The sequence below is a fragment of the Equus caballus genome, chromosome 7 (genome assembly GCF_041296265.1).
Source record: "Equus caballus isolate H_3958 breed thoroughbred chromosome 7, TB-T2T, whole genome shotgun sequence".
Taxonomy (NCBI): Eukaryota; Metazoa; Chordata; class Mammalia; order Perissodactyla; family Equidae; genus Equus; species Equus caballus.
The window spans coordinates 25,856,577-25,871,365 of record NC_091690.1 but is presented as its reverse complement, the minus strand read 5'-3'; the positions used below and the strand labels follow the sequence as shown (position 1 = coordinate 25,871,365).

At 47.4% G+C, this 14,789-nt stretch overlaps 1 protein-coding gene across 17 annotated transcripts in view; it reads right to left on the bottom strand.

Moving 5' to 3' along the window:
• Positions 1 to 10,971, bottom strand: part of CEP164 (centrosomal protein 164) — a 65,389-nt gene extending 54,418 nt beyond the window's left edge. For all 17 annotated transcript variants that reach the window (XR_011440483.1, XR_011440481.1, XR_011440482.1 and 14 more), the window contains exons 1-3: positions 10,796 to 10,971; positions 5,930 to 6,032; positions 1,704 to 1,815 (exon numbers count right to left, since the gene is read on the bottom strand). Coding sequence is in view for 13 of the 17 variants with exons in the window: in XM_023644886.2 (XP_023500654.2) it covers positions 1,704 to 1,815; positions 5,930 to 6,011 (194 nt within the window). In the remaining 4 variants the exon portion in view is untranslated. The remainder of the gene's footprint in view (positions 1 to 1,703; positions 1,816 to 5,929; positions 6,033 to 10,795) is intronic.
• Between the last annotated feature and the right edge of the window lie 3,818 nt (positions 10,972 to 14,789).

The following is a 14,789-nucleotide window of genomic DNA, read 5'->3' as shown; positions in this document are numbered from 1 at the left end:
GCATGTGGGATGCTGCGTCAGCATGGATTGATGAGCGGTGCCATGTCCGCACCCAGGATCCGAACCAGAAAAACCCTGGGCCACCAAAGCGGTGTGCACGAACTTAACCACTCGGCCACGGGGCAGCCCCTAAATCAGGATTTTAAAAAATTGTGGTAGACATACATATGTAAAAGCATGGAACTGGTAAAAGAATGAGGCAGAACTTCACACACTGACATAAAAGAGTAATATATACAGCATAGCACTTATGTTTAAAAAACAAAACCATGTGAGAGTGAGTGAGTGAGAGAAAGAGTGTGTATTTTTAAAAGGCCTGGAAGGAATTCCCCAATTAACAGTAATCACTCTTGGGATTGGGAGTCAGGGTAAAAGATAAGATGTATATATGCGTTCTAATGACTTACGTTATTTTTAAATTATCTTTTTATTTATTTAAGATTATTGAAAAATAATTTAGAAATAGTTCACACTCTCCTTACAGGACAAGAGAGTGTCAGCCACCACTGGCAGACACGTGACGGCAGCTGGCACGAAGCCTGGCACGCAGCTGGTCCGGAACCAGTGACAGTCTCCTTCCTTCCATCAGGGTGGGCATCAGAAACCAAACAGAAACTACAGTCCTACAAACACAACCCTGAGTCCTCAGCACCTGGAATACCATGTGCAGTGCTGACGGATTTACTACAAGAAAAACGTTATGAAACCGGAAAAGGTCCAAGGAAAAGCAGCTAAAAAGATCAAGCCCGCATGTGAGGAGAAGCTAAAAGGATTACGATTCTTCCGCGTAGACAAGTAAGGCTAAACCGAAGCCATTCTGAGGACGGCCAAGACGTTAAATGGTATAGATAAAAACAGGATAATGACACCATATACACAAAACTGCACAATACCAGAGTGAGAGGGGACCCCCGAGACCTCTGGGGACTAGCTTGGGAAATCCCGTGCTATGGCATAGGTAAACTTAGGGCGCCCACTTTTGGGAGATGACTGGAAAGAGCTCTGTGCGTGTGAGGAGAACAGAGCGGGCACGAGGAACAGAGAAAACAGAGTCACCGAGAGCGGGAGAGGACGCAGCCCTCAGGAGCAGAAAGCCCCAGCGGCCATCACGACTCCTTCTAGCTCCCCCAGCTCGGCCAGGCACTTCCTCACCATCAGCCTCTGCTTCCCCGAGACAACCTGAGCCAGTCTCTGCCCCTCACAATCCAAAGGGCTCAAAGTGAAAATATGAACGAATCCACGGATAGGAACCTCTTCATGAACAGTTCACACAAATTCTGGGATGAGTTGCCAAGATAGACGAAACCCTTGCCAGTTTGTGTAGCCTCACTGCAAACCTCTTTAGGTCCAGCATCCGTTTTGGACATGTTGAGGCCTCAACATGGTCACTCTCAATATCAGTCTGCAAGGAGTCACACCACCACCTCCTCGGCACGTCCAAAACAGATGCGGGTGCTAGGGGATCTGACCCAGGGAAGCAGCTCCTGGGACCCTGGATCTAAGTGCTGACGCCTCACAGGGACCAACAAGTCGGCCTATGCTCAGGCCAAAGCATCAGGCGAGGCAGTCTAGCAGAGGAATGGCCCGTCACTGTCCCTGGCTCAGGACAGGCTTCAAAAGTTCGCTGGTTAAAGCTAACCTCCAGTGTCAGGCTCCCTCACCTCTGACAGGCCAGGTCAGTGGGCTGCGCTGGGCTGACTTACCATGGTTTCCACTCCACAGGCAGAGGGGCCACGATGCCCTCCCGCGCCAGCCACATCAGTTCCGGTTCCTTGATGGGATCAATCCCAATCTCTTTGGCAAATTCAAGAATTTCTGTGAGGAGAGGCAGGAGGGTGGGAAGGTAAGAAAGACAGGGAGAGGGTAGATGGAAAGAAGAAAAAAAATCACACTCAGCCTTGTGAGATGTATTGGTCTGTGCCCCACTTCCTGTTAATATTTGGTCTTTTCACCCTGGTTCCTGACACAGAACTAAATCCCTTGGAATTTGCTGGGTGATAGCAGTTTCTTTTGTTCCATCGGGCGACTCTGGGTGGGCTCCTGGATAGCTCACGGATGGAGCTGGTTACCAGAAAGACCAAGACATGATTAGAAGGTTGGAACGTTCAGCCCTACCCCCAATTCTCTGGAGAGGGGAGAAGAGCCGGAAATTGAGTTAATAATCAATCATGCCTACACTATGAAGCCTCCATAAAAATCCCTAAATAACTGGATTTAGAGAGCTTCTGGGGTGGTGAACACATCCACATGCTAAGAGGGTGGCGCACCCCCAACTCCACGGGGACAGAAGCTCCTGGACTCAGGACCCACCCAGACCTCTTTGGCTATTCATCTCTATCCTTTATCATATCCTTTATTGTACAATAAATTGGTAAATGGAAGTGTCTTCCTGAGTTCTGTGAGTAGTTCTAGCAGATTACTGAGCCCAAAGAGGGGGTCGTGGGAACTCTCATGTATAGCCGGTCAGTCAGAAGTACTGGGGACAACCTGGGATGTGCAACTGGCGTCTGGGGTAGGAGCAGTCCTGTGGGACCAAGCCCTTAACTTGTGAGATCTGATGTTATCTCCAGGTAGACAGAGTCAGAACTGACTTGAAATGTAGGACACCCAGCTGGTGTCAGAGAGTTAGCCAGTGTGGGAAAAAACCCACATCTCATGTCAGAAGTATTGAGTGTGAGGAAAAGGAAAAACAGTTTTTCCCTAGACAAGCTTTTTCCTACTTTTCCCTTACCTTCCAGATTTTCTTCAGTGAATAGGTATTATTTCTCTATAACAAACCTATATAATTTTGTTTTCTTGAATTACCATTCATAAATGGTAGGCCTGAATCAAGGCGTGCTATCTCCATACTCTAAGAATAGAATCTGAAGCCAAACATAACAAAGGCAAAAAAATATGACCAAGACTTCACTGTGGCAGAGGCCTCAGGAAGAACCCCAAGAGCCACAGCCACAACCATCCTGACTGTGGGCAGGCTTATCTTGCCAGGACACAAGCTCTCCTAAGATTCACAAAATCTTGGTGCAAAAGTGCCCGTCACTCCATCAAGCATGCCCTGAACAACTACAGACGACCAAGCCCGTTGGGGACCTTGCCAGCACACAGACAGAGTGTGAACCAGGTGATATGTACTGTGGGGAGGGGGGGCCATGTGCAGAGAGAAAGCGGTGACTTATCCCGCCAGGGCCAAGGCACATGTGAGCAGAGACAGAGGCAGGACACGCAGGCAGCCGTCTTCCCCACTCCCTGCGCCCTCTTCCACCAGGGGAGGAGTTTCTTTTTCAGTTTTGCTGTATACGATGGATGCTAAAACTTCTGTTGTACTCTTTTGGAATCAAGCATTTAGAAAAGCTCTTTTGCAAGAGATCTGGAGGACTAGGGGAGACACATGTACTGAGTTAAGAGCCATCTCACCTAGAGGAAAAAAGACAGATGAGAGAACCAATGGAGTATGTCACCAGAGCCCCCAGGAATAATCAAAGAAGTACCCCAGGGGCATCATGCTTGAGCTGACAATACCCAAGGCCAGAAAGGCATCACCAATACGGGTCATCTCCATGGAGAAAGTGGAAGTTCACACACCTGGGGACCAGGAAAGAAAAGGCACTTTTTCAAAGGGCCAGCTAGCATTTGGCTAGCCAAGGACTAATTCATTCATTGATTCCACAAATATTTTTTGAGTGCTTCCTATGTGCCAGTCACCATGCGCCCTGAATAATAGAAATGGTCTCTACTCTTATTGAGTTTACATTCTCATAGAAGAAACAGCCAGTAAAGAAGTAAACAGATACACGTATAAACAATTAAAGCTTCTGATAAACGTAATGAAGGAAGTAAATGAGGTATGAGATAGAGAATGTCAAGGTGGAGGGCGTGCTCCCTTAGAATGGGTCAAGTAAACCTCTCAGCCTGAAACCTGAAGGAGGAAAGGAACCAGCTATGCAGAGCACTGAAGAAAGAGCACTCAGGCAGAAGAAGAGCAGGTACAAAGGGCCTGTGGCAAGTGGCAGCTTGGCCCATCTTGGGACTGTCAGAAAGGCAATGTGAGTGGCTAAGTGAGCAAGGGACAGAGTGGCACTGGTGAGTGTGGGCAGGTGGCTGGGCCGGGGTCATGCAGAGCCCCACTCAGGGTGTTACGCTGAGTATAGTGGAAGATTCTTAAAAGCAGAGCCCTGATATGATGTATTTGACACTTACTCTGGCACTCCGTGGAGCACAGACTGGAGCAGCACAGAGTATACGCAGGGTGGCTCATTAGGAAGCTACGAGAGTCCAAGGAGAGAAAACAGTGGCTCGAGCTTACGATGTCTAAACTTGGACTGAGCCAAAGGGCATGTCAGAAACATCCTTAGAAAAATGTTACACTCGTTTATAATATCAAACAAAAAAGATAAAATATTTAGGAAATAAAATGAGAAAGAGACAGAGAAAACCTACACGAAGAAAACTTGAAGTCGCTCCTGAAGAACACAGAAAAGACACAAATGGAAAGGAATACGACGTTCTTGGAGAGGAAAACTTCACAAAGATGTTGATCCCCCCTAAGTTCAATCATAAATTTAACACAATTTTCTCCAAAATACCAGCAGTTCCCAGCATACAGCCCTGCCCAGAACTGGACAAGATGATTCTAAAGTTCATGGGAAGATAAACAAGATAACTGAGAAAACTTTGAAAAAAGAAAAGCAGTGCGGGCGTCTCAGCCCTAGTGGATATGAGACTTGATCATCGAGCCTCAGTCATGAAGATATGGTACTGGCCCAGGAACAGACAGTTGGATGGAACAGAAGAGAGAGCAGACCCAGATGCACACAGGCAGCACCCAATGCACGGGGCAAAGAGGAGCTGTTCCATGAATGGTGTGGGGACAGACCTGGAAGAAAATAGGGGAGAAGTGTTTTATCCTTGCAATAGGGAAGGCTTTCCTAACTACGCTACAAAACTCAGAGGCCATATGAGAATGGACTGAGAAACTGAACAGAAAAATTAAAAGCTTCTACATGGCAAACAAACAAAACTCCTATGCTATAAGCAAAGTCCAGGGTTTAATGTGGGACCTGTGGACTCCTGGGGGGGCAAGAGTGCTTCCCCCTCTCTAACTGGCCTGCAGAGCATCTGAATTGCACGTAAACTTTGTGTGTCCGGGCCCACGACTCAAGAGAATTTCAAAGGAATCCTCACCCCAAAACACAGCATAGTGCTTCACAGTGCAGGCCCTGGAGTTAGAATACCTGGTCATAAATCCTAGCTGCACCACTTGGTAGAACTGTGTAACTGCAGGGAAGTTACTTAACCTTTCTGTGCCTTTGTTCTCTCATCTGTAACATGGGGATAATAACAGGACCCAACTCAAGGAGTTGCTGGGAGGGTTGAAAAGGAAATGTATGTAAAGTTCTTAGTACAGAGACTGGCACACAGTAGCACTCAAAAAGCGTTGTTACTATAGTTATTAACAATATTATTATTGTTAAAAAAAATCACTTTAGTTTGCCCTTAAGAAATTGGGTTTCCTCTGCCCTCAGGACACACTGTATTTCATGATATCCTCCACTACCTTTCCATTTAAAATTAATCATTGATCTAACCCAAGGTCAGCAAACTTTCTGTAAAGGGCCAGACAGTAAATATTTCAGGTTTTGTGGGTCATATGGTTTCTGTCACAACTACTCAACACTGCCCTTGTGGCATGAAAGCGGCCACAGACAATACATGAACAATTAAGTGTGGCTGTTTTCTAATAAAACTTTATTTACAAAAACAGGCAACAGGCCCGGTTAGGCCCATGGGCTATAGTTTGCCAACCCCTGATCGAACCCAAACATACTGAGCAGCCCCGTGCGTGTACCATACCACACACTGGAAGAACCAAGACAAAGCAGAGGGAACTCCTGCCCTCAGGGAGCCGTGACTATGCACCCCGGCCTCTTACCTTGCTCGCTGGGAATGTAGGTCTCATCGTAATCTTCCTCTAGAACCAGCTGGTCTCCGATGCGGATGGGTCTTCCGGCCATGATTGGTCTGGGCTCCAACGCCTAGATCCCGGAGACCCCAACCAAAGAGGAGATCAGGAACCCAGCTTAGAGGAGGAAAAGCTGGAGCCGGGTCAGGGAGCACCTGGCTCAGACCAGACCCCGCAAGCCAACTTAGCCGAGGATTTCCCAGACGCCAGGGATACTGGAGGGCAGGGCCGACGGCTCAGAGCTCAGGCCTTGCAGGCTCTGCGCCCGGCAAAGTTCCCTGAGACACACCTCCCGAAGGCTTGGTGGCCACGAAAGATCTAGAAGCCTGGCTCTCTGAAGACTTCGACTTCATAGCCCGCCCAAATAAGAGAAAGAAAGAGCAGTGTAGGACCCCCGGCTAGAAAACCCTAGTGAGAACCCAAAATAACCAGCAGCACAAACACCCCCCAAATACCAACGCACCCCAGTGCAGTCACACTGTCTCAACACATGTCCCTATCTGCATTCAGCGACGCCCTCAGGGGGCTTCCAGTCTAGTGCAGGCAGCAGACACAACTTCAACAGTAGAAGAGGGCAGAAGGGAAGAAAGTCCTGCTCTGGGAGTACTCAGAAGGGGCACATTCCCACTGAAGGGAGGAAGGAAGGCTTTGTCAAGGAGCTGGGTAAGAAGGCTGACAAGAGCTCTGACAGTGGGCAAAGGTACTCTAGGCAGAGGGACATCACGTGCAGACAAGGCGTTCGGGAGAGCTGGACAGCGGCATGCACGGCAGGGCCGGGTGGAAGGCCAGGCCAGGGTCTGGTCCTGGAGAGCCTGGCAGACCACACTGAAGAGCCTCGACCCTGCCCCGTGGCAAAAGGGAGGCACGGAGGGCTTCGGTGAGAGAAAGCAACACAGAGCGACCTTTTAGAATGAGAACTCTGGTGGGAGTAGCGTGGCTAGATTGGAGAAGTGAGCGACTGGGGCCAGGAAAACCAGTGAGGAGGTTGCCGTCCAGGTGAAAGACAATGAGGGCTCAAACTGGGGCAGAAGCGGTGGGAACAGAGGAGAAGCGACAGACACGAGGGACCCTACGATGTCAGGCTTGAGAGGACCAGGATGTGGGAGCGAAGAGTCCAACCCGAGTCCAAGGCTTCCAGCCCCAGGGGCAGGGCGGTGCCTAATTCTTCAGCTGACAAGCTAGTGTGGTTCTGGAATTGTTCCTCCCTTCCCAGCCCTACTCCTGCAACTACTGCGGGACCCCCAGGGCACACCAGCTCTCCCCCACATGGCAGCTCTCAGGCTGAAGCCTGTCGACACAGAGACAAGTCACCCTGAAAGTGGCTGCCGTGGAAAGCCCTGCCCGGAGAGCCTCCCCCAGGGAGGAGGCAGTAGCCACAGCGGTGGGACCAACAGGAACCCGCCCGCAGGAACAGGCCCCAACCTCTCCTGGAGCTACTTCCTCAGGAGCTGTCACTGTTCCACCTGGAGCAGCCAGCATGACACAGCCCTCTTCAAGCAGGGAGGTGAAGAGAAAGACCCTGTCCTCAAAAAGAAGGTCAGGACATGGCCTGTAATGAGTGCTCAGAAAATGGCTGCATCTGGGGACTCTGAATCTGCTCCAAGATCCCTAGAGAGGGACCCCCGAAAACAGCAAAGGACCTAGGAGGGACTGTGACCATGGCCCTCTCTGCATCCTGGCAGCTGAGAGATGGGCGAAGGAGATGTCCCGCCAGAGGACTCACAGAGATGGTTCCCTTCATCAGTCCACTGCCCCACGGGAGCCAGGCTCTGTCCCTCCCATTCCCACCATGACAGCACCATGCAGTGACTCGGCCTCAGGAAGAAAAGCCCAAAGGAAGACGCGCTCTTCTCCGCAGTACATAAGCCCAGGTGGGAATCTGTGCCCTACCCTAGAAGAACCCGTGATGCCCTGCGGACACAATGCTCAAGCCTCTACTCACACAGCCAGAGATGAGCAGGGCCCGACTGCCAGCGACTCTAAAAAAGCCGAGAGGAAAAGTACCTGGGACCAGGGCGGCAGATGTGGCCCAGCGCCTGGTGACTTCAGGAGTCACCGGAATCTGTAGTCCTCTGAGTCAGGGACAGCAGGGAAAGGGAAAGGATTCCCGGGGAGGGAGGAATGGAGAGTGGCCTGAACACCAGGCTGGGCATCATTCAATCCAACAGGCAGTGATCAACATGGCACTGTATCAACTATCTCAGAGAATTTGAGAAATTCTGCATTTGAGAAATGTTACCTATCCCTGGACACATTCCATCCCCAGAAGGCACAGGGCAGGCAAAAATCTCAGCCTCATGGCAAAATGCCTAATTAGCTACACACATAATTATCAATATTTAACTATTTAAAGGTCAGGAAGAACCTGGAAAATGTGAATTCATGCATCACTCAAATGTTGAATCTTCTGCCAGAAAAAAAATATGGGTGGGCTGTATCATAACTTCTTCCCTTGCCTTGCCCGGCTTCAGGAAAGATGTGGGTAAGAACAGGGCCAAAAGGGCAGGAATTATAGGAATGAGGAAAGTGAGAAGAGAAATCTGTTTAATGGCTACTAAAGATCATTTACTCAGTCGAGAAACATTTATTGAGCACCTACTAAGTTTATTTATTGCTAAGCACTAGAGATGCAATGGTGATTAAAAACAGATTCAGCTGCTCCTCCCTTGGAGCTACACTCTACTGAGGGAGGGAGACAGACCAACCAACCACCCACTCACAGACAAATGTGTAAATATAAATGAGGCAAGAGCTTGGAAGGAAGGGAGCCTGGATTAGATGAAGTCTATGCTGAGAACTGAATGAGTAGGTATGAGTTGCTAGACAAAGAGAGCAGGAAAAGGTGTTCTAACGGAAGCAGCAGCACGTGCAAAGGCCCTTCAACAGGAAGAACACCAAGCAAGAAAAAGCACACTTGGGGATGACACTGGGAAGGTGGGCAGGAGCCAGGTTCCTGTCAAGAACTTGGCCTTAGTCATAAGAGAGCTGGAAGCCAGGAAAGGTTTTTCCAGATACATGTTTTGAAAAGATCACTTTGGCAGCCATTGGGAATACAGACGGGAATGGAAGCCAGACTGGAAGGAAGAAAATCAAAGTGGCTGCAGAGAGATTAGGTAGGAAATCATGAGCTAATCTAGGTGAGGTGATGGTAACCTGGGCTGGAGTGGTCATAGAGGGGAAGATGAGATCCTACGAAAGCGGTCCTGAGATTTGCTACGGCAAATAGATGGCACATGTCCTAACAGTGCCCTCCAAGCCTGAGACCGTGAGGGACATCACTAGGCAACCATGGTACCTAGGCATGACTTCAGAACCACCAACCTTATACTCCATGCAGTGCTCACCAACACATCAGATGAAACGTCTCGGCTAGGTAGAGATTATTATCCCCATTTTTCAAATAAGGAAACTGAGGCTCCGCAAGATTAAAAAAAACAACTTGCCTGAGGTTTCATTGCTAGTAAACGGCACAAGAAGAACATGCACGCAGCCACGCCTATCTGACTCCAAAGCCTGAGCTCTGACCTCCAACATGACCAGAGCCCAAGGGACAAGGGGAGGGGCAGCAGGAGAGAGATCTACAATGGAAGGCAAGGGGCACACTATACTGGGCTCAGAAGCACCAAGGCCGTATCCCGCACGTGATGAACAGCCATCACAGGATTTCACAAAGCAGACTGGCAGGATCAGATCTGTAGTTTAGAAAGATGATTCTGACTACTGCATAGGAATTGACTCGAGGAGGGCAAGAACAGAGGCTGAGGGGCCACTTAGGAAGCTATCCTGAAAGCAGAGGCAAGAAATTACAAACTAAGTCAGTGGCTGTGAGAATGGAAAGGAAGAGCCACATTCTAGGGGTATTAGGAGGCAAAAGAACAGGACTTGATGTCTGCAGCAAGTGAGGGAGAGGGAGGAGGGAAATCGGGGCACTTGAGCCAGTATGCCTGATTATCTGCTCACTTCCATGCCTTGCTCATAGCCCCACCTAGCACACTGCTGAGAATACAGGGCATGCCCAACACATGCTGGTTGCATATACTAGATGAATGAATTCCATTCATTCTGACGGAGCGAATGGTGAAGTCCTTCACGGAGACGGGAACTACAAGAGGAAGAACAGATCCGAGGGACCAGGATGGGAGGGGATGCATTCAGTGGGGGATGATCAGTAAGCAGGACGCAGCTCAGGAAAGACGTCTGGCTAGAGCCGCAGTTCGGGGTCACCGTTAAATAGAGGGTAACTGAAACTCTGGGTGAAGTCATCCAGACATGGCGTGTGATGATGAGTAGACAGGAGCGGCCCGCAAAGGCGGCCGAGGAGGGCTGAGTTAGGAAAACCAGGAGAGAGGAGTCGTGAAGGCAAGGGAGGAGAGCGGTTCCAGGTGGAGGAGATAGATTTCTTTTAATCAAAGCAAGGAAAGGACAAAACAAAAGCAAAATACTTTCTAACTTCCCCAGCTGGCCAGAAGCCGGCATAAGGTCGGACTAGCCCCTACTGGGACACGGGGGAAGCTTCCCACAAGAGAGGTACGGAAGCAAGCTTCGGAAGGCCAGGCCCTACACGCTACCCACGAACGGGACCAGTAAACGAGCGCCCCGGCAAGCTCACACACGTGGCCCAGCGCCCGCTCGCACTCCCCCAGCCCCCAGCCCAGGGCCCTTCCGCCACTCAGAGATTCTGGATAGATGCACCAGTCCAGCCGCTCCTTCTTCACTTCTTCCTTCAGTTCCCGCCCACACTCGTGCACATCCCGCTGTTGGCACACAAGTGTGCCTCAACCCTCCCGCTTCCCTCCTTTCCCCGCCACCCCACCCCTCCTTCGAGGAGGTCCTCACCTGTCCCTCACCCCTGGAGGCTCTGGGCGATGGTTCCCGGTTCTGCGCAGATTCCCCAGCACCACCCCGGCTCCCCGCTTCCAGGGACGCCGGGGTGTTGCCCTGCAGCGGCCAACAACCACTTCCGGAAAGGGTACCAACCTAGCAACTGAGAGTCCCGCCTCTACCCGGAGTCAATAGGTCGCTGAATGAGAATTCTGGCATTGGATTGGTTAGAGGTCCCGTCGGATCACGGAGGAGTTCGGCACGTTTCCCGTTGCACTATGGGATATGTAGTCCAAGATAGTTGATGGAGGTCCGCAAGGGGTTAAAAGAGAGCTCAGAATTTAGATATGAGGGGAATTTCTTCCCTGGCGAGAAAGGACCATTCACAGTATTTACAATAACGTCGATTAACTAAGGCAATTTATTGGTCACCATTTTTTAGTATTGTAATTAATATCAAGTAAATACACTGATCATCAATAATCAACCCATTGAGACTTTAATAAACAAAACAAATGCGAATGTAAGGTAAATAAAATAAAATAATTAATAAAAAATAAAAAGCTGGCTCCTCTGTGCTCTGATTAAGAGACCTAGTTTCTACTGTCCATCTTTTCACCAGAGCACAGGAACTCAGTTTGCATGTCTGCAATATAGGGATAATACTAACTTCAAATCTTTTCTGTGGCAATTCTGCCTGTACTTCCTTTATTCTGCCTGCAGATGACAATTCATTATTCCCCCTTCCTCTCCAAACTCCTTAAAAGTCTCACTGAGGGGCCAGCCAGTGGCCAAGTGGTTGTTTGCACAATCCGCTTTGGTGGCCCAGGATTTCACTGGTTCGGATCCTAGGTTTGGACATGGTGCTGCTCATTAGGCCATGGTGAGGTGACGTCCCACATAGCACAATCAGAGGCACTCACAACTAGAATATACAACTGTCTACTGGGGGGGCTTTGAGGAGAGAAAAAAAAAGAAGATTGGCAACAGTTGTTAGCTCAGGTGCCAATCTTTAAAAAAAAATAAATAAATCTCACTGAGGGAACAAAGGGACCAGACTTAAAGGGACTCTGAGGGTTCACCAGTTCAGCCACCACAGACCTTGCACAAAACAAGGATTCAAAAAACCATTTGTAGGAGGCCAGCCCAGTGGTGTGGTGGTTAAGTTCATGGACTGTGCTTTCCTGGCTCAGGGTTTGCAGGCCGGATCTCGGGTGTGGACATACACACCGCTCATCAAGCCATGCTGTGGGGGCATCCCACACACGAAATAGCGGAAGATTGGTACAGATGTTAGCTCAGGACCAATCTTCCTCACCAAAAAAAAAAAACAACAACAACAACAACAACAAAATCCCAACCGTTTGTAGACTTGGTGCCTATGTCCAAGAACTTGCAATCAATGTGGTTGACTTTGGCTGCCATCAAAATTCTTAATTTTTGTTCCTTTGCATGGGTCCCTGGCTCTCTCATGGGGAGAGCTAATAAAATAACCAATTTGCATTTTATCAGATTTCCCTATAGGTTTGTTCTCAGAAATGCAAACCAATTTACAAAATGCCCTTAGGCAAACATAATTAAGAAAGCAAATCTTTGGGGGAAATGACAAAAATGATACACCAATTGATACATGAGTAATATACCCAATGAGTGGGGAAGAGAGGCTGAGAATTTCACACATTGTAGCTCATCTTCTGCAGTCAGAGTTGTACCCACAGAGGTGATTTTTCAGATACGGGAGGAAGAAACAAAATTGGTCCTAAATTTTAATGCCCTCCCCTCAGGTCAGAAATTCCACCATTAGAACTTTTTCTTCCCTTTTCATACTGTTCACTTGTAATATACAGAAAATCACCCATGTGTTAAGAAAGAAAAACATTTGTTAATCGTACAATTTTTTTAAAAAGTATATAAAGATGTGAAATGTTCCCTCTACTGTTTCAATCCAACCTATTTAAAATTGCAAACTGCCCTTCCCTCTCCCGTCTCTGCTTTATTTTTCCCCATAGCGCATAGCACCTTCTGAAACACTGTTACTTTATTTCTTTATTGTCTGTCTCCCTGTGTTAGAAAATAAGCTGCATGAGGACAGGAATTTTGTCCATTTTATTTATTGTTGACTCCACAGTGCTTAGCATGTAGTGGGCGCTCGATACACATTTGCTGAATGAATGAATGGGCAAACTGAAGGAAGGAAGTAATCCCACATCTCGGAGGAAACCACTGTTGACATTTTGGTTCCTCTCTGCCAGACTTTTTAATGCTTATGCAGATGTAGATTTATATGCATACATGTATATGCACATGCGCATCCTTTTAAATTTTACAGAAATGGCATTATAATGTACATATTGTTCTACAATGTGCTTTTTTCACTGAATGTGTCATAAACATCTTCCGAGGTGAGTTCATAAGAAGTTACTCCCTTCGTTATAATGGTGATGTAGGATTCCATTGAATGAATGTCTCATTCCCCTATTGATAATCATTGATTTTGTTTCCAAAGTTTTGATACTGTACACAATGCTGAAATACTGTTATATTCTTTGGGAAGGATCCTAGAAGTGACATTGCTCTCAAAGAATTTACATTTTAATAGACATTGCCGGATTTCTCTCTAAAAGTGGAATAATTTACAATCCAACCAACACTAAATATTACCAATGTGAGAGGCAAAAAAATATAACAATGTCAATGGTATCTAAATATTGTTCTAATTGCATACTTTCTCTATTAATGAAGTTGAAGTTTTTTTCATGTTTTTATTAGTCATTTGAATTTATTCCATTAATTAACTAATTACCTAATTAATTTCACATTCTTGCTCATTTTTCTACCAGGATGTTCGGGGGTTTTATTGACTTGTAGAAGATCTTTGTATGTCATAGACATTAACCCTTTGTCACTGTATTGAGTGTCTCCTTGTCTGTGAGTTATCTTTTCACTGTGTAAATGTCATTTTTCTCAGTCGTTGTAGTGATAAGACGACTAATAGCTCACCTTTATTGAGCATTACAGTGAACCAGACACTGTTGTCAGCACATTATACAGATTGATTCATTTAATTCTTACATTATGAGGTATGTACTATTGTCAACGCCATTTTAAAAACGAGAAAAATTGAGACACAGAAACCTAAGTGACGAGCCTGAAGTCTCCCAGACTCTATGTGGCAGAACCAGAACTGGAATACTGGAAGTCTGCTTCTAGGGAAGTTTTAAAAATTCAAGTAGTCAAGCATATCCCTTGTCTTTAAAAATATCTTCTGAGTTTTGTTAGAGATCTTCAACATGCTAAAATATTCTTCTATTTTTTGTCTGTAGTTTTCTTTTTCTTTTTGTCTTTTTTGAGGAAGATTAGTCCTGAGCTAACTTCTGCCAGTCCTCCTCTTTTTTGCTGGGGAAGACTGGCCCTGAGCTAACATCGTGCCCATCTTCCTCTACTTTATACATGGGATGCCTACCACAGCATGGTGTGCCAAGCAGTGCCGTGTCCACACCTGGGATCGGAACCGGTGAACCCCGGGGCCGCCGAGAAGCAGAACGTGCGAACTTAACCGCTGCGCCACCGGGCCGGCCCCTGTAGTTCTAGTTTTCATTTAAGCTTTTTGATCTATCTGGAGCTTAGCTTTAGACAAGTTCGGATTTCGTTTTCTTTCCTTCCAAATGGATAGCCAGTTGTCCCAACAACAATTATTGAACAACATATCTATTTCCCTTTGATATGAATGCCATCTTTGTCACATACAAAATTCCCATACATAAATTGATCTATTGATTTTTATTTTAAACCTGTGTATAATTACCTGTTGGTTAGGATTTTCTATCCACAGTATATAATCTGCAAATAATGATCCCTTTGCTTTCGTTTTTTTTTCTCTCCCCAAAGCCCCAGAACATAGTTGTGTATCCTAGTTGTAAGTCCTTCTAGTTCTTCTCTGTGGGCTGCTGCCACAGCACGGCCTGATGAGCGGTGGGTGTGTAGGTCCACGCCCAGGCCCCTAAAGCAG